A 25,481-nucleotide genomic window follows, 5' to 3' on the forward strand; every position below is an offset into this window, starting at 1 on the left:
GCACTTAATCAATCACAAAACAATTTCAACCTTCAAACGGTGTGTACTGTGTGATCAACCCACAATAAAAACGGATTAATTAGTTAAATTAATTAACAAGAAATCTAATAATCAAAACAAAATGTGTTCGAAATTCGTATGTGCCGTACTCATCGCGTCCTTCGCCTGCAGCGCTGCCGCTCTACCCTCACTGCAACAGCTGGATAACAGCGAAAAGGACGTCATTGGTTTGATCAATAGAATCGACAGTGCCGACTCGCTCCCACTCTTCGGTGGTCTGCGTGTAGAACGCTCGGAAACTGGTCGCTCATTCGGTGCCTCCGCCAAGGGTGTTGAATCGGTTGATGAACGCGTCGAACGTTATCTAGCTACACACGAATTGAACTTCGGTCTGCCCGGCGATGAGGATGAGGAAGCCGAAAACGAATACGCCGGCCGTGCTATGGAGGGTAAGAAGGAAAAAAAAGAAAATTAAAAAGTTGTGGTGTGCAAATTAGAAAAAAAAGTGAAATTACAACGGCTAATTTTGTAGAGAAATTTCGTATCATAAAACAGTTTTGCAGTTGGGTAGTTAATACGTGATTTATTCGAACTAAATGGAAAAGAGTTTACTGCTCATTAAAATATAATAATTCATAACAATTATTAATCTCGAGCTTTAACCCAATCAAATGTGATAATTGCCCGAAAGCTTATTTTTTGTATGGAATATAATTCATTTTAAAAAATTTGTGAAAAGTGTCAGTAAAATTATGTTCTACTTATTTAAATTAATTTACAAATTTAATTTTTTTTTAATATTCAACTATTTGATTGCTTCTTTTATTTTCAATTATTTCACATTTTAATTCTGCGCATATTTCACTTTTCACACATACTTTACAACATGCACTACTTTTCCAAGTAATTACAACCATTACTTTATACTTTGTTGCACCCATACCTTCTGCGTCAATTATATCGCTGGCCGAAACTAAAGGCAACATAAATACAAGTATAAACTCGAATTCGGTTCCACGTTGCCACTGCAGTGACATAAATCAATGGCAGCAAGAAGCAATTCGCAAACCGCTATAAATGTCGCCTACTAGCCGTGGCACAACAGGTTCATTCACCACTGTGGCACCATTTCCAATACAAAAAAACTTTTCACAATAACTTTTATACGCTGAACTTCGACATCACCTTAATTGAGTAATAATCGTAACGGTAATTACAGTCGGCATGTATGGCTTGACGTTACTGCAGTGCCGAGTGCCAATGCTGTTCTACATGCACAGCGACAGGCAGCTAGAAAATGGAGCGTATGCAATACCTCAGCAGACAACAACAACAGCACAACAGCTTCTGGTCAAAAACGCTTCTGTCTGCGCTTGGCGGTTGAAGTTAGTGTGATCAAAATGCAATTGTTGCTGCACAAATGGCATTAACCTGCACGCATATACTCGTACATTTCCAAACACATGCGTGTGTGTGGCTTGCATTGGCAATCTAAAAAGCACAAAGACCTTTATAATCTTCGAGCTGAGCAAGTAATGATAAAATGAAACACCGTTATGCAGTGCATATTGCTCATTTATTATTCTCTCCCTACTATTCCAAGGCAGCGCCGCTAAGCAAATCAATTTCTGCACAGAAGCTCACGTTCTCCTCTACTTTTTTATGTGGATTCTTTGAGCATAGTTTCTCGGTAACAATTAGCTGGGGAATTCATCATTTATTAAACAAACTAAATACAAGAGATATTATAAGGCATGTGTTGAGCTAGACCTTAGCACTGCTGGAAAAGTGAGCAGGAAATATTTGTGAGCAATATTTATAGAACTACTCAGAAGTCGTGCCTTCGCTAGAAACGCCCTAGAAACCTTTTTATTATGCTGACAAGCCGTCAAATTTCCACTTATGCCTATTACTACTTATGAAACTTTCGCCAGCAATGTTTTGATGTGAACGTGTGTGCGCCTTTGTGGCTTATCACAAAAAGTTCCGTACATTTATTTAATGTGCTATTAGGACACGCCTGCTTTCAACTCTTCAACAGCGAGTCATTTGACAGCGGAACTAATTCCAACACATGATACATACAACATATTTCATTTGTGTGGTTTTCCAGAATACTTTTTCTCAACTCAAAACCTTTCTTCATACCAAATAACTAGTTGGCCCCAAAGGGGCAGCCGTCTTTGGCGCAACATGCACAACTTTGGTGATTTGTGGCATGTTATCCTTTTGTTTTGCCAGGAAGAGTGTTGCTTCGTTAATAAGTCGGCGCTGTAGTGTGCTTTACGGCGCATGAACTTCAAGCCATCAACGCGAAAATATTAAAGGAAATATTTACTTCATTGGGAGCTTTAGGTCTTACAGAAACAAATACCGCTGTGGCCCGATCACATATATAATCCAACGAGTGTACAATATCAGTTACCACAGTGGACTAAATGTATTCCGTTATATTTAATACATTCATCAATTTCTAAAGTGATGCAAAAAATCTTCAAAGTCTTGTACTACTTTAAATTTCCAAGGAAAACATTGCTCCTTCTCTACAACAAAACTTCGACAATAAACCAGAATTTCTTGGTAAAATCACGAGTAGAGCAAAGGTGAAACTTAAGCCATAAAGCATGCAACAAAATGAACCAACGGCGTTGTACATGCTTCATATAAAATCAAAGCTTTATGCTGTGTTGACTTGCAACAGTTTGTGGCAACAAAGTTGCACATTAGAATCGCTCCAAAAGCACGATGGTGTCATTAAAAATATTGTTTTCAACAATTAACCAAGGCTTTATACCATTACAATGGAAGCGACACGTAACTCAAGCAAACGTATTCCGAACTGTGGATGAAAGCAGAACATGCCTGCCGTAGTTATAAGTACTACATATGTATGGCAAAGGAAATATTGCTTAACTTTGAAATTCCGCTAGTTTATCTCCCTTCAACCAACGTTATTCCAGACCAAAAACGCAAACTAAGCCCAGCGTAAGCTTCAAATTCGGGCTTAACCAACTTACGCAGTTGAAAATTTCGAAAACTTTTTACCATTTTCTTATCTCACGCCGCGCACTCCACCTTCCAACGCTTTCTTAACAACTCATACTCTGCTATTCGCGCCTTCACCTAACAAGCTCACCTCACGAACACGCAGCAGTCGGTAAAGCAGCAAAAAAGTTGCTTCGAAATTAGGTGCTAACAATGTAGAAAGTCATTGCCTCTTTTTACACCGCCAACTAAAAGCCACCACTGTTGTCGTTACGCTCAGAAACTTTCGCAGTTTTCTTATTACCACAGTTGAGTGGGTCGCGGTTGTGTGTACTCCAGTGCATTAGCTGTTTGCATACTTTTAGGATTCTCTTGGGAACCGCATTTTCAGCAAACACTTGCTTCGGCAACTATTACTTCCTCACTTTTCACTAGTTTTGCAGAAGAATTCCTAAAGTGTAATCCAAATTCAACTTCAATGCCATTAACCGTCTTTCCACATAATATGACACTATTAGCGGAGAATTGTTGCCTCTCACATTTATGGGCATCCAACGTATGTGCTCGTGTATGAAATGGCAACTCTGTTTGTAGCACATCATTATCGCTCATTTATTTTTGTAACAAAAGTTTAATAGTGTAGCCTAGCTTCAGGCGATCCGAAGATGGCACTTTCAAAATGTTTTTGATTTGACACAATTGGTGTTTATGTTAGTCATATTACCACTTTTTTAACCAAAAAAACTTCAAAGTTACTATTTGTTATAGACATATGAGCATTCCATTTGCCTAAATTAATGCGACTAAGTTTAACCTCGCCGCAAAATTAGCTAACCGAAACTTTTCATTGCAGAATCCCGCAGCAAGAAAATGAAGAAGATGCTCTTGCCTCTGCTCCTGATCTTGAAGCTGAAGAAGGCTGTGCTCTGCAAGATTGCTTTCAGCATCGTCAAATTCATCTCCCTCAAGAGTTTGGCCATCTCCATTTTGGCTCTGATCCTTGCTGGTGCGTAGCATTTTGAAATTCGACCTGCTGAGCTTGCCATTCCCCACTAAACCTTTATATTTGTCTTTATAATATAGGCGCCACTTTCTTCAAGGACTTGTTGGGCAAGAAGAAGGAACACATCACCACCGCTTACATCACTGGCAGCCCATTGAACGCTGAGATCGTGCACTCTGACTGGAACCGCAATGGTCAGGCTGCTGCCTCTGACTTGGCCTACAACCAATATGGCTTGGCTCAACCCTTCTAAATGTCTACAACAACACAAGCGAATCGACAACGGCACAACCCGCCGCTAGACTACTTTTAGCTAGTTTTACACATCTCCTCCTCCTCCTCCACTTCCTATCCCTATTCTATTGCTATGAAAGTTGATCATTTTTCATATTTCCATATTTTTCTATTGATCAACATAGGAATGACTAAATTTTAGTTAATTTATAAAACTTTATATTTATAAATATTTATTTGTAGTCGAGTACTTAGTTTTTAGTTAGTGAAAACTATGCGATACCAAAAACAAAGCAAATGAAAAGCAAAAGCAAATGCATAAATGCAAAAATGAAAAAAATCACAAAAAAAGAATAAAGAAAATCGAATAATATTTATTTCATAAAACTACATGTACAAATAATTTTATTTATTCTAATACTTTGCAGAACAAAATGGAGACGGCCAGGGGCCACGGTCTCCACTTGTACTTGTCAATCAATCTGCAACATTGTAGTCACCGCTTAAAAGTCGATTATTATTATTACTAACCAATTAGGCAGTAATTAATTTACATTTATATTATATGGTATGCAACTTACAGTTTAATGACTGCCATGCATAATTAAGTTGAGCTCAGGTTCCGTTAGTCATTTCAGAATAAAACTTTTGTGGCTTTGTTGCTCGAGTTTTCGTTGGGAAATATTTGCAACAGGTCAATTTGGTTGTGCAAATTCGCCTTAACACAAGCACAGTCAAAATAATGTAATTAAATCACTATTATTTGCAGATTCATGTAGTAAGCTTAAATTTACCATTAGTTTAACTCTTAAGCACTTCTGTTTGTATTGTGACCGCATAAATAAAGATCATTGAATAAATATTTAATATCGACGAGTTTGAGCGATATTTAAACTCCTGCAACATGCTGTTACAGAGCGTTACAGTTTTGTTCACCTAAAAGTAATCGAGTTAGATACACATATAAATAATACGAGTAGAGATGAAGAGACGAGTTGGAATCCGCGTGACTGTCTGTCCATCCGGCTGTTTGTCTATGCCAGCAAAAACTTGGGTTAAAATAAAGCTACACTAACAGATCTTGGTACACGAGTTCGTACATGGACGCAACGGTGCATTGCCACGCCCACAAAACGTCATTAAACATAAATCTATAAACAGCCCTAACTAAGCACTAAATAAGAATCTTAAACGGTAATTTGGCACGGCGAATACTGCGATCCTCTGTGACACACTTGGGGATGAAAGTATGAAAAAAAGAGTGTGGATCCGTTCTTCAAGCAATTTCGTGAAACATATCTCCTAAAGCACTTGAGATATAATATTCGAATTCTCTCAGCATAAATCCCTTAAGTAGCTACCGACACTGTGAACATACATAACTGCTAACTCCCCCCTATAACGGTTATGTTAAAAACTATTTAAAGTTCGATAATTCAATAACTAAATGCGGTCAGATACATTAAAGTGTACACCTATGTATTCAAGCCTCAAGATACCGAATATGTGGATCAAAGTTCGAATTGTGAACTCGTTATCGAAAATATTGGTCAATCTGGGAGATATATAGGGTTTTTTCCGGAAAGTAATAGGACTGAGTCGATTTAAAAAAATTAGTTGAACCAATCGTTACAATTGTTTAAAAACTTTCAAAATCTGCTCATTCTTCGTGGATACGGCGCTGCCAGCCCGGTTTCCAAGCATTGAAGGCGTCACGGAAGGTACTCTCCGGCATAGCCTTCAGGACCGAGGTGCATGCTGCTTGAATCCTCTCTGTCGTCTCAAAATGCTTGCCTTTCAGCGGCCTTTTAAGGCAAGGAAACAAAATAAGTCCGGGGGCACATCTGTGCTATACGGCGGTTGCGGAAGCAATGCGATGCCGGCCTTGGTTAGGTACACAAGAAAGACGGTGTGAGAAAGCGCGTTGTCGTGGTGCAACTGCAAATCGGCTGTGATATCTTATCGGACCCGATTGACTCTTCGCTTGAGTCTCTTGAGGACTTCCACGTGTTTGTCCAGGAGGAACAAATTCATGGTGGACGATGCCTTTGAGGTCAAAAAAGACAATGAGCATCGTTTTCACTTTGCATTTGCTCATTCATCAGCGTGTAAGCCTGCTTGATCATATCAAACGTGTTTGTCGCAGATTTACTGTGTTTCATACAGAATTTAATCGCGTACCTCTGCCTCAACGAACGCTGCATTTTTGGCTTGCGCCACTGACACAAACACGTCGCGCGAAAATGTTTGTGCTGACGCTCCAGGTGCTCAGAGACAACTGACCAGCTGCTCGTTTGTTAGCTAGAAACGCCCTCTACCGAATCCAGTCGGTGCGCGCACGCTCCGAAGTACAGTCGCGGTGGAAGAAAATCAGTCCTAATACTTTCGGGACAAATCCTGTATTATATAAATTCGGATAGAGTCTTCTTCTAATAATAGTAGTCATGTATGTATGTCAAAAATGGCTTGAATCGTATAAATAATACCCTTAGCCCCCATTTAACTAATGGAAAAATTTTTGAACTTCTGGCTGACTTTATACCGAATATATTATTTATTATTTATTTTTTTAATAACGGTTCATGTTTACGCTAAAAATGGACAAAATCGGGTGAAAACTTGTCTTACCCAGGTACCCAGTAGGAAGGAAAAATTCTTTCCTTGGGAGAAAACTTGAACTAGTTAACCTACATAACTAATATCAGAACTGTCGATCATTCGCTTGACTCCATGTCATTGGTGATTGTATGTAAGGCACCTTAATGAAATCCTGAAAGCTTTTTATATGGCATGTAATGGTTTTAATTTTTCTAGCAAATCTTTTGGAGAATAAGTATGTCGTTCAATGCGTAAGTTATATATTTAAACAAGTAAGAAAGGGAAAGATGTGGTGTTGGTAAAACTTTATTATTTAAATGTTGCGACAGAATTCAACATTCATTATTTGATGAAATCTTGAATGGAAGCCAATCCATTTTGGTATATTATTAACTTATATTATATTAAAGGTTATCTACTCACTTTGTTTTATTAATATACTAGCTGGCCCCGCAGCCGTTGTCCTGCGTGAAATTATGTGTTTTGAAATGAAAAGAAGTTGAATTTTATCATTTCAATTTTTTTTTTTCAATGTAACGCAGCTTAATAAACAAAATTTTTTGGTTTCTGTTCCGGTGTACAGAAAAGATGGCTTTCCAACTCGTGTGCACGCCACGTATATCTGGCCGTGTGAAAAACATAGAATTTCCAAACTTATTGCACACACTATGCGACTATCCTTGTGTCCTGTTGAGTGTCATCTCAAATGCAATTTTTCGCTGGAAACTGAAATGGCAAATCGTTGGAACTCAAAGAAATTCGTGAATCAAGCATTCAGCCCTTTGTATTCGATAGCTACGTCACAATCAGTCGGGTTCCATTACATAGTTTCGGTGCTTGCAGATTGCAAAACATAATAACGACAGATCAAACTTTGAGACGCAAATGATGCGGTGGCATACCAAGCCTCTCCAACGAATTTATAATCTCCACTGGATAATTCACGGCGACGTCTTCAATGGAAAGACGATCGGTCGATTTGTATGAGCGCAAGTCTTCCGGAATTTGACTTTGAATCTTCCAGTTTAAGTCAAGAACATCTGTATTTTTTGGCAGTTAATATTGCGCGTGCATTTAAGGAATCATAGTTACGATAATTTGGCCAATGTCCGAAGATTGGTGATGAGTTCATCTTTCGTGAATTGATAAACCGCAGATGGAATTGATATCAAACCACCGGAAGCATCAACCGGAATTGACCCATTTCCAATTTTTGCGAATACGATGTAAAATGTCTTCGACAATGTCATTTTTGTTCGTATCTCATAATTGACGCGGATTTAAAGGCTGATATGGTGAAATGATTATCGCGAAAAGTGTGCAATCTTCATTTGCATTCGAAGTAGCTATCGCATCGTCCAACGTTTGTTTCCACTGATTATCGTGTTCCAGCAATTGTAATTGCACACACATACCATTCACAGTACGCAATATGCCGCGTACATTAATCAGTAGCAACCGAAGGTAGAAGCAATCATCGTTTTTTGGGTGGGTTGTGCAAATTCATCCTAATGCATTAGTTGAGAACACACCTGAATGTCCATCTACTGTTCGGTCTTGCCATGAATGCAAGGTATTTTCAAATAGAGCAATGTTCTCGTAAGCGGATCACTGACGAAAGTTGAGAAAAAAACTCGTCAATGTTAGTTTTGTTGTTGGCGGTGTTACCACCGGCTGTAATGTATTCTCTGAGCTGAAATAAACTCTTTGGCCAATCTCCATATTAACTGCGAGACACACAACAATCGGAAACCGTTCATGAATTGCAAGTAAATATCCTACAAAGCGCTTTATTGCAGTTCACGTATGGACCGTATCGTTAAGACCATTGACCGCCATGTTGCTTCCCTTGGTGACGTACTTACAAAAAATTTATTTTATAGATTACACCAAACTGCAATACTAAACATTGATATGAGTTTTGAATGTGAATTAGACAACAGTGGAGAATATAGGACGATCCATATGGTGTCAACTTCGATCTTCACTACTCTAAGTTGTATGGTCGTCTGATGAGCTACGACGATGGAGTGGATATCCATCATTTCCAGTTTGCGATTCCGAAAGAAAAGCAAGCGGATAGTGTTTCGTGCATTTATTGTTAGACATATAAACCGAAAAGGGTCCATGAACCATATTGCTTTCCACCACTTCATATAATACTGGATCTTTCTCTACATCAGGAATTTCCAGAGAAATGATTTCATCAATTTGATCTGGTGTAACCATCATCCAAAGAAGAATATGTGCGTGCGGCAAACCTCTCTTTTGCCACTCAACAGAGTACATCTAGCTAAAGTCAATCAAACATCGTAACTGTTGTTTGAAAAGTCGTGCTGTGCCATCGTGACGATCGCTTACTGATTGACCGCGATCCATAATTCCGCACATATGTCACCGCATCCTGGGAGTACTTCCTGCCTTGTCTTGGGCTGCAATACTTTGATGTCAAAAAGAACACCGACCGATATTAGGGCGATCTCTTGGTGGCTTCGTAACAAATTTCAATCTGCAATTGACCTCTTTGTGTGAAACATACGTAAAGTTTTCACTGAATAATTTTCAATTGTTCAATTCACAACCTGTCGTAAAGCATCGTAAATCATAAAATTATAAAAAAAAAAGTGTAAAAATTTATAATTTTACGATGCTTTACGACAGGTTGTGAATTGAACAAATAATTTTTCTTTTGAATAGCCGGAATAAAAAAGCAAGCGATCGAGACTGAACTATTCAAATAATTTCCAAATCAAAATATTGAAAAACAAAACAGAAATTGAAAAAAAATGTTTATGGAAAAAGTTACTTTTTGGATTATCCAATTTGCCGACTTTTCATGAAAAATAAGATGTTTTTATTTCTAAACCTTCCTTAATCCACAACAAACAACCTCTTAAAATTTCATCAATATTGGTTCAGCCGTTCTCTTAGCGTTACTAACGAACAAACATTCGTTTGTATGAGAAAAAGAAAAGGACTGTTTTTTAGGGGTTTCCGGCAATTATTCGAATAATCCCTGAACCTAAACGAATATTTTAAAAAAAGAATTATCTAATTTCGTTCAGTCGTATTAAAGTTATGAGCGTACATACTTACATTTTGGCGATTCATTTTTACATACATACATATTTATATAGACGAAGATGTAAGGTTGTTTTTATTTTTTTTTTTTTTGTATAAATGTAATATTGAAATTTTTACTAAAAAAATGAATTTTTAAAAAATGATTATTATTTTAAAATAAATTTTTTTATTTATTAGTTGTATTAAATTTTGACATAAAGAGATAAAAAGTATCCTATGTCCGTCTCCTGGCTCTAAGCTACCTCCCTACCAATTTTCAGCCAAATCTGTTCTGCCGTTCTTGAGTTATAAGTGATGTAACTAACACGACTTTCTTTTATATATATAGATATTTTACTTCGCGTGGAATAATAAAAATATTAAAATCATCCTCAAATGAAAAATATGTGATATATGTAAACTCAACTGAAGAAGCTAAGTTTAATATAATGAGTTGATGTAAAAACATTAATCAGAGGATCGCAGTTTATTGCATTAGGCATAGCTGATGGCCTTAGTCGCTAATGCTGTAAAATCTTTAGAATGTTAAGGTGTAATTGTATTATCCTTTTCAATAAAATAATAATAATAATAATAACGTTTGGACCAAAGTCTGCACAAATATTATTAGTATTCAGCGGGAAACCATATAATTAAAAAAAAAACTTGTTTCATGAAATTTTTTAATGTATCACAAATTTTGTCATTTAAAAAGTGGGGTAGAGAAAGAAATAGGCCGATCGAATTAATTTGGGCATTGGTGAAATCTACTTGAGAACATACCTTCAAGCAAGTTTTTAAATAATCACCATTGAACGAGATGTTCGGCATAAGGTTTTACAGATTCACATATTTTCGGCATTAGACTATAGTAAATCCAATATTATATAGTACGTTCAGTTAATTTTGAGAATCTATCTCACATATCAACTGATATGCATACACATGTATATATAACCTATCATATGGAAAATCTTATATCAGGATAGGGTTGACCTGATAGAACATACTATAATTGGCTTAGCTTGATCCTCACCGTTTCCCTATAGCTCCTCTACAGCAATATAAGACAGCCGATGCCTTTCTTACTCTTCTTAATATCTGGCCTCCATGAAACCTTTCTATCAAGGTTAATACCTAGCTTCTTCACCTTATGAACAAGTTGAAGTCGTGAACTCTCGAAAGGGGGGAGAAGCACGTTAAGGATCTTATACCTCCTAGTAAATAAAACCATCTCAGTTTTACATACGTGGATGGCGAAGCCGATTCTTTTTGTTAAGTTGCCGGTCACCCCACTTTTTTTAAGGCTACCTCCATGTCGAGAAATGTGCCTACAGCAAATTCCCTGTGCATATATGTATTGTACTTAATGTACATTTTATATTTCTGCAATTATAAAGTTAGTGCATTTTGTTTTTAGTGTCACCAACAACTTTTTGGCTCAAATAGTTTTTTTATGTGCAACTAGTAGCCAAAGTACAAATACTCTAGGTAATACGAAAGAATCCACGTCTGGAATTATGTTTATTTCAGTGTTGATAAAGTGACCTTTTCTCTTTAAATTGTAATGCTCCCAAGTATACCAACTACTAGTATTTCGATTTGATTAATGTAATTAAAACTTCGCACAAACTATTTGTGAAGGGAAGCTAGTTGAGTGCTTTCTGCATTTAAGAAAATGTTTGTGTGATTTACCTTTGGCGTTGACCTTGCGTACTAACAAAAGAAAGTGCTAATAAGAGCCTTTACGAAAAGAAAATATGAAATGAACCTAGTTGAATGATAATACAGCTACGTCAGTAATTTCCATTATTAAAATACTATAATACATACAAGTCGTGGTCCCAAACTAAACCACTTTCACTTTTTTTGAAAAAAAAACGCATGAAAATTTGCAAAATCTCATCGGTTCTTTATTTGAAACGTTAGATTGGTTCATGACATTTACTTTTTGAAGATAATTTGCTTTGACCGCGGCTGCGTCTTAGGTGATCCATTCGGAAAGTCCAATTTTGGGCAACTTTTTCGAGCATTTCGGCCGGAATAGCCCGAATTTCTTCGGAAATGTTGTCTTCCAAAGCTGGAATAGTTGCTGGCCTATTTCTGTAGACTTTAGACTTGACGTAGCCCCACAAAAAATAGTCTAAAGGCGTTAAATCGCATGATCTTGGTGGCCAACTTACGGGTCCATTTCTTGAGATGAATTGTTGTCCGAAGTTTTCCCTCAAAATGGCCATAGAATCGCGAGCTGTGTGGCATGTAGCGCCATCTTGTTGAAACCACATGTCAACCAAGTTCAGTTCTTCCATTTTTGGCAACAAAAAGTTTGTTAGCATCGAACGATAGCGATCGCCATTCACCGTAACGTTGCGTCCAACAGCATCTTTGAAAAAATACGGTCCAATGATTCCACCAGCGTACAAACCACACCAAACAGTGCATTTTTCGGGATGCATGGGCAGTTCTTGAACGGCTTCTGGTTGCTCTTCACCCCAAATGCGGCAATTTTGCTTATTTACGTAGCCATTCAACCAGAAATGAGCCTCATCGCTGAACAAAATTTGTCGATAAAAAAGCGGATTTTCACATTTCGAACCGAACACTGATTTTGGTAATAAAATTCAATGATTTGCAAGCGTTGCTCGTTAGTAAGTCTATTCATGATGAAATGTCAAAGCATACTGAGCATCTTTCTCTTTGACACCATGTCTGAAATCCCACGTGATCTGTCAATACTAATGCATGAAAATCCTAACCTCAAAAAATCACCCGTTACAAGATACTATGCGAATATCTGATAAAGAGGTATAACCGTTATCTTCTAAACTATAATACTAATTTTTTTTTTTAGTTTAGCATATGTGAGATTGATGTTACTATTGTAAATTGATCAAGCGACAAATGAAAATTCAACTTAATTTTGTTCTTTATTTTAAGAATTTAAAATTTAAGGTTTTGTCGCATGAGTCAGAAGATATGTTAGCCTAAGCTTGCAACACTAGTGCTGTCGGTTTTTTGAACATCTGGTATTGTTTGTTTGATTCGCTCTTCTCCAACGCTTAGTGAAATACCTTATTGTTATAGAGAGTGTTAAGGTCTATACCTAATCTAACCTCCACGTACCACTTATGAATTCAATTTGTCAAGGTGTAATATTTCTTAGTAAAAAGTTAACATTTTCTTGTAACAACAATGTATGGTATATTTTTGCTTAACGAATTGAGTAAAGAACATAGGATACGTTCTATATACTGATTTTCAACTTCCCATGAATGAGCAGCCAGTAATAACCACTTGCATAAGATATTTATAATGTAAATTTAGCATACTTGAACCTACTACTTTTTCGACTGCAGATAGTAGTTGCCCATGAAATTAACTTTATATATTCAATAACAATACTTTTATACAAACTGACCACTGTGCAACGGCTTCGATGACATCGGTGACAACTACGACGTCCAACTGTTAATCAACGAAGCACGCGACAATTGCTGTTTTACATTAATTAAAGATGTATACATAACAGTTTGCACACCCCCTCACTGTCCAACCAACGCTATACTTACTATACATATACTATATGTACTTGCATATACAATGCTTCTTGTGGTTTTTTATTGTTTAGGAGGGAGACATATCACTACATTTTTAGCATGGCAATTAATGAACACACCTGAGTTGTCGGGAAGTCTTCTGCATGTAACATAAACAGATTTTTCATTTATTTTAAAAATATTTTCTATTTCTATACGGCATATGTACTTGCCGTTTTCGTTACTGTTACTGTTTTACCACTGTTGATTTGATCAGTTTCTTTTCAGTTTTACTCGTACTGTTCTCTTGGCGCTAAGCATAATTTGGTCTTTCTCATATTCATCACATATACATAATTTGACCGTAGTCTCCGACCGTCTCCATTTTTGGCAATTTCTCACATACCGAAAGGGAATGTTATAAAGGAAAAAGTTAACGGGGCGTTTTATACCTATCTCCCGTTCCCTCTTCTTGACTGATGGCATTGCAGTAAAACTTTCATTTTCAAAACATCGGTAGTATATGAATAAGTCCAGCTCTGCATTGATGAGTTGAAGGGGGTTTTGTGGTTTAGGTTGACCACCCAACAGTCCAACAGTGTGTACACACTTCACTGCCTTTCTGAATTTCTACTAGTGATACTGTCACTTCTTTGGTTAATGATTTTTAATTGCAATTGAGAGTTTTCCATTTTCTTTCACACACTGCTGATTGAGTATGAATTATTCTGCAAATTTGTATGCGAAGAGAACAGCATATGAAGAAAATAAAAATTTTATTTGAACATAATTAGGTTGGTATAACGAACTGCTTCCGTTTGAATCCCTCTCTACCTCTCTCTTTCTCTCTTAATGCTTGGTTGTTAAGCTTTCCACTGGCCCACGTCTTGGTCTCTCGAAGTTCCTTTCTTTTGATGCAGTTCCGCTATGCTGCCACAGTGAAAGGGAAACAACGCCAGCAGACCGCCGCTGCGACTGCTGCTATCTTAAACTTTATTACAGCCACAATTGTTGTTTTACCGCAGCATTTTTTCTGTCCAATTTCGTTAACAACTTTTCGCCGCTTTTCTGCATTGCTTTTATTATAGTATAAAATTCAGATCACTCTAATGTCGATCAACAGTCGGTACTAAGTGATAGTGTGGCACACAACTCGCAGCAGCATTCATAGCTTTACTCCTGCTTAGTCAATTCAAAAGGATATAGATCTACACGTACATACGAACACCGTCGTCATGCTGCCACAAAGAACTATGGAATACTTAATTTATTTGGGATTCTTCATTCTGCTGTTGAGATTTTCCGATGCAGATGCCGCTACTGTACGCACTTTCGAAGAGCCTGCCAGCGAGAATAGTCTAAAGGCGCCGCCCGCCTCACATTCCAGCCCGACCGAGACCACAGGCACGAGCAACAGCAATAGCAAACGTGACGTAATGAAACGCGCATTTGAAGAGTGTAAAACACAGCTGAGCTGGATGTGCTTGAAAATTGAATTTGTGAAAATTATGGAGCGTTTGATGGAAAGGGACGAGCTGAAATTAGTGCCTGGCGTGAGTGTAGTGAGAAATGCCAATGCCACAGAGGTGAAGAGCAACGACTTAATAGCAGGTAGGTAGGAAGCTACAGGGCAGGTGATTAGAAGATAAATCAAAATTGATTTGTGCTTTTGCAAAAGAAAAATTAGTAAGCAAGAGCTTAGTTTGGATGTAACCGAACATTAATACTCTCACAAATCGCTACGATCAAATCCGAGGGAATACCTGCAGGTGTTGGCAAAACTTTATATTAAAAACAAGTAAACATTGGCCGACATTTTCGATCAAAAGCCAACTATAACTATTGGGGTCTAAATATTCGCTTCTTAGGGCCTTGAACAGTTTTTAATGGATTTAAACAATTTTCAGTCATAAGGTGGCACAAACTAAAGACATTATTCGTGTGAAGTTTTATCCCGTTATATTAATTGCTTCTTGATTTGTGTACTGAACAAATCAAGTGTAATTTAAAATTGTGCTATATGGAGAGTAGGCGTGGTTGTTGTCCGATTTCGTCCATTTTCACAATGTGACATAAAAATCTAAGAAGAACCACGTACCACACCCAACGTCCAATTTTTTCAATTGGTCCCATAATGCTCTCCCATATCATCTCGATGGTAAAATTTAATGTCTCTGGCGTATTTAGTTATTGATTTATCGCGCTTTTTGTAATTTTTAAGAGTACCGTTATATGGGGCATCCTCCGATTTCATCCAGTTTCACACTGTTGGTAGAAGTTCTTATAAGATTTATACTCCAAAAATTTGGTTTTTGTAGCTGAAGTGGTTAATGGACCACGCCTATTTTTTCAAAAATTTTTGCGCACAGGTGCCCCTTGCTACTGCGATCCTCTGTACCAAATTACAATTTTATATCTTAAATCAGTGCTTAGTTATGGCGCTTTATGTATTTTCGGCTAATGGCGGTTTGTGGGCATAGCAGTGGTCCGATTACACACATCTACGAACTCGCAATTTTTTTGTACAAAGAAACCCACATTCCTAGTTTCATCGAGATATTCAATTTTTATTCAAGTTACAGCTTGCACGGATGGACGGTTGGACTATAATACTCTGTAGCAACTGGTTGCAAAAGTAAAATGATGCCAAAGATATTTATTGTTTGACGAAATCGTAAGGACGATAATCAAATTTAGAATCTTATTAGCTTATATTGAAAGGTATAGACTCATCTAGTTGTACTAATATATTTTATACGCGTCGGTCAAAATTTTATTAAAATCATTCTCAAATGAGATATAGTATATAGTTGATATAAACTCAAACAAAGATCAAGAAGTTTAATGCAATGAGTTGTTGTGGAAAACATCAACCAAAGGATCGAAATGTATTATAATAAGGATATGAGGCTTGGAACAAGGTTTAGACTAACTTCATTCATGTGGTTTAGCATTGAAAACCACAAAATTAGTAAGAAAACTTGTCCAGCTAATTTCATTGAAACATCACACATTTTAACCAACATAAGCAGTCGGAAAGCACTACGTAGGCTATTTTGAGGACAAAAATAAGTTTCGGGCTGATTGCTTTCGCTTTTCTTATTGCTCGAGTACACTCAAGAACATATTTTCAAGCAATTTAATTATGTATGGAAGTCTGAGTAATTTCTAGACCCATTTCACAAATGAGGCATTAAGATACTATATCCAATATTAGCCGTTCAGTTAATTTTGCTAAGTTATCTTACATCTGGATCGATATATACGGTATATAGCCAACCGGAAGTTAGAAAAAGGAATGTGTGTGATAGAGATATTGTTGTCATGACTTAATTTATTTTAAACTGTTTCATTAAGGTACCTTACATATCATCTCCAATATATAAATAGTAAAGTCAACCCCATGTTTGAAAATTTGATATTAGTTCTATTGGGCTAGGGCGTGTTTCCACCCGATTTTATCCATTTTAAGTACAAAGATACACTGTTATCAGAAAACCACGTTCTCATAATTGCATGCTAAAATATGTGGCATAAAGTCAATCAGATGTTCGAAAATATTTACAATAGGTACATTTGGAGTAAAAGAAGTCCCGATTCAACCGGCATTTTCGGTAAAAAGTAAGCAACCAAACCAAACTTTCAAGGTTGTGGACTCTGAAGCAGATGTACTAATTTCATAACAACATTTAATTTTTCAAACAACGGTTAGAAGATAATAACAATTATACTCTCTTGGAAAGAGGGTTAACTTTCGTAGGAAAAGGACGCTAGTAAGCCAAATTGTTTGGAAAATATTAGCATCGCACCTTTAAAGATATTAATTTCGAAATATAGCGTCTTCTAAAACGTTACTTATTGTATTCAAAAATATTCCCCCCGGGGTTTCAAATTTTTTAAGTAAAATTTCCAAATTTTAAATATCTCAGTCGTTTTGGAACGCAGAAAGAACTTTATAAGATAGCAATGTCAGATCCATCCGAGGTTTGCGATTTGATAACAGATTTTTAACCAATATTTTCTATTTGAATTAATTGAACTCTTCCTATTGAGACTTAACCAAAACAATAAATTCAGCTTAACTTTTGATTCTGAAATACCTGTTCCCCTACTATACATATTCGTTACTAAACTTCCTTTAACATACATATATCGTATCCTATAGCTATATCTTTCTAATAAAATCCATATATTTGTATTTTCTCTCATTCGATTACTACAGAAGTTGCACGAAGCTACCCGAATGACCCTAACTCACGCCTCAATGGATACATTGTGAACAAATTGAGTAGTTTCCTGCAAACACACTACCTCCGTTTCAAATTGATCGACAGCGAAACAATGGCGGAAGCCCGTTCAGCTGTGGAGACAGGACGTAAAGGAAAATTTGGCAAAAAAGGTGGTATGGAGGCGCTCATCGCCGCTGGTCTAATGATGAAGGGTAAGCACCATTTTTAAAGTAAAAACTTCTCATTTACTAAATATATTTGTTCATCTCAGGAACTCTCATGGCCATTGGTATGGGTGCTGTGGCGTTAATGGCTGGCAAAGCACTCATGACGGCACTAATGGCCTTAACACTATCCAGCGTATTGGGTTTGAAGAGTTTGGCCTCCGGCGGTGGAAAGTCCACAACATACGAAATTGTTTCCAAACCTGTATATACTTCAAGCCATTCGCACTCCTATGATGAAGGACACAGCAGCGGACACGGACATATGGGAGGTGGCCACAGCGGTAGCGGTTATGGGGGTTACGCGCGAAGCCTAAATTTAGAGTCACCGAATGAGCTGCAGTGAAGAAGCTTATCGTATTTAATTCAAGCTTAGTTTTAATCTAGTTTGTAATAAATTATTGAACGTTTTATACACATATATAGCATAAAAGTATTTATTATAAAAATAATAATTCCCTGAGATCTTTTAATGGGCATTTTTGTGAAAACACTACCAACTTCTAAAGATTATGAATAATAATAATTAATTTATTCTGCATTTATTGCGCAGCCAAAGCGTTTATCACATAACAAAACTGGCTCTACTCATGCATGTCAATGATATTGCCAGAGTAATTAGAATAGCTAGGATTTAGCCATAACCCACAGTTGTCGGGCGTTAGGGTGTTAACGTTAGTTCTGTTAGTGGACATAGGAATACTAAAGGAAACGGTTGGACCTATTGTATATGTATGTTTATTTGACGAAAGCCCTGTGCTAGTGCTTTAACTTCACTTTGCAGGTCAAAAGTCAGCTGACTGGCCAAGACTCTTTAAAGTTGTGTAGAATATCTTCTTCTTCTTGATTGGCGTAAACACCGTGGTTATAGCCGAATTTACAGCAGCGAATGCTCTGACCTCATTTTCAAAACAAATGTTAAAAAAATGTTAATACTATTTCCTTTTTCAATGTTGTAATGATGCCAGAAAGCGCACATCAATTTCGAGGCGTTTAAGGAAGCTATCCTAACGTTTACTAACATTAAAAAACTTTTTCATATTTAAAAGTCCATTAACTCAAGTTGTCGGCTAATTTAAATAAGAACCAGAAAACGACGCAGACAAAACAATTCAATTTATATTAAAGGACATGCGAATCGGGCTCACCAATGCCTTATTGCCAACGACATTTTGGAGAAAAATTCAAAGAGTTGGTGCTTCATAATTACCAAACTCTTAAAATATTAGGTTGTCAAAAAAATCTTGCGGCATTTTCGCTAGTTGGCGCTGAAAGCGCGTAGTTGTAGTTTTATTCGTCGCATCGGGTCATGCTATACCTTTTTGGAAAGCTCATATCACGCGCTAACACGTGTTTGATTGATTGCCGTTTCTTTTAAGTCGTTCGTGAGTTATAGCGTCGCAAACGTGGAGTAAAATAAAGAGAAAATACGGCATATTTTACAGTACTACTACGATAAAGGCAAAAATGCATCTCAAGCCGCCAATAAAATTTGTGCAGTTTATGGACCTGATACAGTTTCCATTTCCACTGCACAACGATGGTTTCAACGTTTTCGTTTTGGTGTAGAGGTGGTCGAAGATGCGCACGCTCCGGAAGGCCTGTCGTCGAAAATTGCGATAAAATCGCTGAATTGGTCGAAAGAGACCTGCATAGTAGCAGCCGTAGCATCGGTCAAGAGCTGGGCATGAGTCATCAAAAATTCATTTCATTTTCAATAAAAAAAAAATTTCAATAATAAAAATACCGCAAGACTTTTTTGACAACAATAACATTTTAGTGTTAGTGGCTTCTCATATATATATATGTATACATACATACATTTAACTCGCATACAAATAATCGACCAAACCAACTTTAAACGAATATACTTTTAGGCGTTAAATGTCTGCATGATGGGGTACCTACAAATGATAAAAACCAGATGAAATAAGTAAAACTGTAATTATAAATAAGTAAGGAAGGGCAAGTTTGCAATTATATGTATAAATATATTTGCATACTCGATATAACTCCCACAATGAACGACATATTCGGAAAAAGGTTTTTTTTAGAAAAACGAATATTATTGTGTTATATGTAGTACATGGAAGTTGGAGCAGTATCGAGCAGATTTTACATATTAACCATTATCGTGCCACATTCTAATAAAATTTTCATTAAGGTACCTCACATACGATCATCATTCATATGGAGTAAAGTCAACTTGTCACCTGGATGTTTGTTATATAGGGGAGGTTAAGTTCCTGATATCAGTAAAACACGATCGAGAATCGTTCCATTAGGTATGTGAGAGCTAAAGGAAGTATTGACTCGATTCAACCCATTTTTGACACACAGACATACCATTGTCAGGAATAGATTATCTCCGAATTTCAATTTTAATTCTTTTACATATTTGCGGTAAAAATTCAACTAAGGTACTGGGGTTCACATATTTGATACCTAGGGGCTTGAACAGTTTTTGTTGAATTTGGACAATATTTAGTCATAATATGACATACTTTTAAGGTGTTATTCGTACACTGAAAAAGAAAGACTCATATGGAATTAAAAATTACGTTATATGGGAAGTAGGCGTGGTTGCAGTCTAATTTCGCCCATATTAGCGTTGTTACATAGGCGATTTCTTATCGTTCGACTTATTCAATCTGCTCCTGGAGAAAATAACTCGAGCTGCAGAGCTTCAACCTTTTATAAGAGTGTCGTAGACACCGCTAAGGCGGTTGAAGTCGAGTTTACAACAGCGCGCTAGTCGTGTCTTCTTTTTGTAATTTGGCACCAATTCGATATATACCAACAGCTAGATCCTTCACCACCTGATCTCTCCAAGGGAGTGGAGGTCTTCCTCTTCCTCTGCTTCCCCCGGCGGGTATTACGTCGAATACTTACAGAGCGATATTCGCCGCTGCCTATCCGTAAAGGTAGGTATCTCCGGACCTACTCGACTAATTTCAGCCAAATTTGGTAGACAACAAGTTGCAAGAGTATGAAATGTTCGATTATTCCCGAACTTTGACCTTCTTTACTTGTTGGAAATAATTTATTTACAAATTTCATTACGATTTCTTAAGTATTGGCCGATGGATGCGGTATAAATTTTAACGGAAGTTTGAAAATATTTACTATATATTAAGCATATAGCGGAAAAGCTAAGTATTATCCCGATTCTATTGAATTTTGGCACAATAGCATGATGTGAGCTTAAAATTTTCTGAGCGAACTTCATTCCTGTAAAGTTACAGTCAATGTTGACATTTTTTGGGAAAATTTTATTCCGATAAATTCATTGATGTTATGGCGCATTTATTCAGTGACTTATCGCACTTTTAGTAGTTTACCGTATAATCCAGCCACGCTCTTAGTTTTTTTGCGATATTCGGTATAAAGTCAACAGCAAGTTCGAAAACCTTTCTCTGAGATATATGAGGGCTACGGGAAGTATTGAATCACACCCGCTGATATCTGGGGCCTTAAAACGTTATACTCCGATTTCGGCTACTTCTATATATTATATCGCATGGCTTAAATACACTTTGTTTGCAAAGTTTTATTGCAGAATCATATGTAATTTTAATTTGTGATAAATAGGAATTTGATTAATCCGAATTCGCGCAGAACATCAAAAATATTTTGCATAAAATTTATTTAAAATCGATTTGGTGGTTCCTGAGGTATAGGATTTCATCTGACCTTTGGATGACAGGTCTATTTTCCAATATTTGCAACATAGACCGCTTTCGTACCATGTTCAATGCCAAATTTTTTATTTATTTTTATATATATTTTTGTCGTTTTCAATACAACTTTTGTTCATCTGCTTTTATCTTTTTCCACAACATTTGAAGAACTTCTAGAAAGACTTGTTCCTAACAAGTTTAGTTGAAATAGCATTAGTGGCTTGTGACATATGACCATTAAGCTTTTCTCACTTTTCAAAAACTTTCTAACCACATTTATAATTTTGGAATACTATTCGAATTTTATATATTATAGCAGTAAAATACAAAAAATGAAACGAATGTCCTAAGCGAGGCGAACTGTCAAACTTTCATTTTAATTAGAAAGAAAACCGCTCCCTCCATCGATGACGTCACAAGCCAAAGTATTATCAATGGTGCTTCAAAAAGAAAAGTAGTAACTAAATTGTCTAAAATCTCCTACTGTCACTATCATAGAAGTGTAAATTTTCAATAGCACGGTATTCAATGAAGAACTTCTTTGGTTTTTCAGAAAACATTTTCAAAAGTATAAATCTTCTTTACAATATTCATTTATTATACTGTTGTAAATAAGTAGTAGGATAGATAAAGATATAAACGGACATAAACATTGGGATATAATATTAACATATTACGAAAAAGGTATTAGATATTTCAAGGAAATTAAGCTTGAACTATTATTCTTATATTGAAAGATTGTAAATTTTATCCCAAACTTTAAGCAAGTTATTAACCAATTATATTGTCAAATGCTTGTACAAATACATAAATCCAGTTTTCCAATTAATCTTCAGCTAAACCACCGTCGGTCTTATCAAACAGTACTTAACATCCACGAGGAGCAAACTCAAATCAAATCACTCAAGTAGCTGATACACTTATCTTACAAATCAAAACTAGTTAGTTCAACAAACAACAGGAAGAATTAAAAAACGCTTAGTTTGAGACAACACAACAAGTTAGCAACCTGTTGTGCAAAACCGTTACAACTATTTCACTTGTATGCATGCAAGAAAGCTACTGGTTCTTCTTACAGCATTGTAAGCAATAACTGTCATCCTTGCGATAAAGAAGACTCCATGAAATTGGCCACTCACTCTCACAATGTCTCTCTATTTTTCTATTTTCAAGCAAACCACCAAACGGTTAAAAGCCACCATAACTTCTTGGATTTCAGGTATACTTATGGCATTGGTTATGTATGTGCGTACTTATGCGCCTTTAGCAGCTTCTCCACCAACTATTACAATCACAGCGAATTCAACGGAATAAACAAGAAGAAGCAAAAGCTGGCTGTCAGCGCGGTAAGCTTGAAGCTGAAAACTGCAGCCCCAAATAAGAATTCTCGAGTTTAACAAAATAACGTGTTGCAGACGAATTGTGCTCAGTCAGACAGTTACTGCCAAAAGCGACGTGAACGCGCCAAGGTGAGCTGCCAGTTTCAGAAATTTCGAGTAAAAGTGCTTCAGAGATATCTAATGCCAAGAAGTTTGCTTTAACTTTAACGATTCAACAGCAACAATTAGTGTGGAGTGCATTGAGCGACGCGAAAAATCTCAAAGAAAAATAATGTTGTTGTTGATTAAAGTTTTTGTAAGCTGCCGGTGAGTGCTTAGCTGGGTTAAGCGAGTGTTTGTGGTAATTGGCAAAATTACGGCCGTTAAGCTGCCGAAGTCAAAACAACAAACATTAATATTAAAGAATGAAGTGTGTATGTATGTGTGCTGCAGCGAATGAATAGTGAAAAGTTTTTCTGTTTTGGAAAGTAATTGTTTTAAAAAACTTTTTCTAATTTTCGAAAGGAATTGGTTTTCAAAATAGCAAATCATAACGAAGTGAGTAAGAGGGAATAAATAATGCTTGTATTATATATGTATATATGTGGTTGTGCTTAGTTTTTCATAACATTCTAATGGAATCGATGGTCGAAAGTGTATCCTCAATCTACATACAACCATAAAATTAGTGAAAGTGTGTAATTAAAGTAATAGCTGACCTAATTATTAAAAGTGCTGGCTACTGAGATGGTCTAAAGTGTTTACCAACTAACTTCGTGTGCAAGATTTTTTTTTCAATGGCTTCAAAGTATAATTTCGGTTGACAAACTAATATTAATTATATATACTGACATTCTTATATACTCGTACATGTTTCTGCACAAAGAAGTGTGCGTGTGTGGATTTTAATAAAGTCATATGTACGCACAAGTGGTTGATATAGTAAAAGCAACTGCAATCACCAGGTCATTTAATCGCACAGGAAATTTCCAATTTGTGTTGCATGCCAAAAACCGGTTGTAGCGTCTTGTGTGCACTTCTGCAAGAGCACAAAGGTTGCACAAAAAGTGAAATTCGGCAAATTTGTTTATTTTTGGCAGTATCTGCAATGGAGCAAACAATGCAACAACACATTTACCCAAATCCAACCAAAAAAGGGAAAGCACCGTAAAGTGCTCATATGACATGTAATAAAACAATTCATGATATTTATAAACTATAAATGAAAAGTAAAGAACAAGTGGCTTGCACAAAGAAAACGCCGGTAGCTTTCTTTTCCTCGGTAGCATTAAAATTGTTTATTCAATGCATATTTTGATTCTCTTTATATTCACCCATTTTCTGCTTCTATTTTTATTTTTGACTTACACGTAATTAGCGTATGCAAACAAACGCTGCACAGTGACACAGTTAGTTAAAGTGTTAATCATATTTTGGGGACTCACAATACAAAACATCGTAAAATCATAAATTTTTACACTTGTTTAGAAAAATGAGACTGTATGAAACCCCTAATTAAAAAAAAAGTAATAAAAAAAAAATGAAAAATACTTGCCAAGGCACGTTTAATTTTTCATTTTTATACTACCGCAACATATTGATATATTTAGCACTTTCTAAACAGTGAGAAATATTATTAAACCTGCCCATTCCCTTTATCACAATAATGTTGAAAACAACAATTCACTAAAATACACAGTGAAAAATGGTCGTTATCGGACATACATCGAAATTTTTAATTCCATTTCAATTTTTAGAGTATACGAGTATAAATCGAGAGACAGTGACGTTATCACCTGTCTAAAAATTATCAAGAGGATGATACCTCTCCGGTTCTCCAGATAAGGAATATGTGGATCTCAGTGCATCGTATATGGCAGACTTTTCGCCGAAAAAAAGGTTCAATCCGTAAAATGTACTTCTCTAGTATACTACAGCAATTCCAAAAGTTAATGCATTCAACCTTCTTCTTACCCAATATATCCGATTTATAGTGTTTATATTTCATTTGAGATCTCTTTCATGAAGCAAAATTTACAATAACAATGGAACTTAGTAATAAACTATTACGAGTATATGATATCAAATACGATTGTAAGCCACCCGCGGTTTCATCGAATAATGAATATTGCTATTTAAACAAAATTGAAAGCATTCTTCTCCTTTGATCCTAAAAGCCGTGAGGAACAAAATATTTTAGTAACACCTTACACTTATCCATTCCATACTTTTTTCCCCTCATATTAATGGTAACTAAACTTGTCATCGAGATCTACGCGTATTCCCGATTCGCAATGACATCTTTAGATTACTACTAACCAAATATTAAAAATTTATGAAAGTAAAATAAAAGACTTGATATTTTCATACAACTTTTTAAATAAAATCTAAAGCATACCTAAAAAATATTGTAACTCATTTTTCGTAAAGAAACATACATTTATATAGCTGAGTCATTTTGAATTGAACATAACTTTAGTTTGCCTAAACTTTCCTCATTGCATTTTTGTTTTCTCCACTCTGCACACCGTAAAAGTGCGCACATTAATTTTACTTTGCATAAGGTTATTAAGTATGATTATGTTATGTGTAGCTTCTAGATTTTAATCT

At 36.2% G+C, this 25,481-nt stretch overlaps 2 protein-coding genes across 2 annotated transcripts; both read left to right on the top strand.

Moving 5' to 3' along the window:
- On the top strand, positions 1 to 4,612 carry LOC105221923 (uncharacterized). The gene is made up of 3 exons (XM_011199069.3): positions 1 to 449; positions 3,839 to 3,991; positions 4,069 to 4,612. Exons 1-3 carry the CDS (start codon positions 122 to 124, stop codon positions 4,239 to 4,241), a joined length of 654 nt encoding a protein of 217 aa, XP_011197371.2. The 5' UTR covers positions 1 to 121; the 3' UTR covers positions 4,242 to 4,612.
- A 9,142-nt stretch (positions 4,613 to 13,754) lies between these two features.
- LOC105221935 (uncharacterized) lies at positions 13,755 to 18,979 on the top strand. The gene is made up of 3 exons (XM_011199082.4): positions 13,755 to 15,030; positions 17,642 to 17,860; positions 17,920 to 18,979. Exons 1-3 carry the CDS (start codon positions 14,655 to 14,657, stop codon positions 18,216 to 18,218), a joined length of 894 nt encoding a protein of 297 aa, XP_011197384.2. The 5' UTR covers positions 13,755 to 14,654; the 3' UTR covers positions 18,219 to 18,979.
- The last annotated feature ends 6,502 nt before the right edge of the window (positions 18,980 to 25,481 follow it).

The sequence above is a fragment of the Bactrocera dorsalis genome, chromosome 2 (assembly GCF_023373825.1).
Source record: "Bactrocera dorsalis isolate Fly_Bdor chromosome 2, ASM2337382v1, whole genome shotgun sequence".
Lineage (NCBI taxonomy): Eukaryota > Metazoa > Arthropoda > Insecta > Diptera > Tephritidae > Bactrocera > Bactrocera dorsalis.

Bases quoted from the DNA above. Each gene is read 5' to 3' on its own strand.
- LOC105221923 (XM_011199069.3), top strand. From the start codon at position 122: ATGTGTTCGAAATTCGTATGTGCCGTACTCATCGCGTCCTTCGCCTGC. The intron at 450-3,838 runs GTAAGAAGGAAA...TTTTCATTGCAG, and splicing joins CGCCGGCCGTGCTATGGAGG to AATCCCGCAGCAAGAAAATG. The intron at 3,992-4,068 runs GTGCGTAGCATT...TTTATAATATAG, and splicing joins TTTGGCTCTGATCCTTGCTG to GCGCCACTTTCTTCAAGGAC.
- LOC105221935 (XM_011199082.4), top strand. From the start codon at position 14,655: ATGCTGCCACAAAGAACTATGGAATACTTAATTTATTTGGGATTCTTC. The intron at 15,031-17,641 runs GTAGGTAGGAAG...CGATTACTACAG, and splicing joins GAGCAACGACTTAATAGCAG to AAGTTGCACGAAGCTACCCG. The intron at 17,861-17,919 runs GTAAGCACCATT...TGTTCATCTCAG, and splicing joins CGCTGGTCTAATGATGAAGG to GAACTCTCATGGCCATTGGT.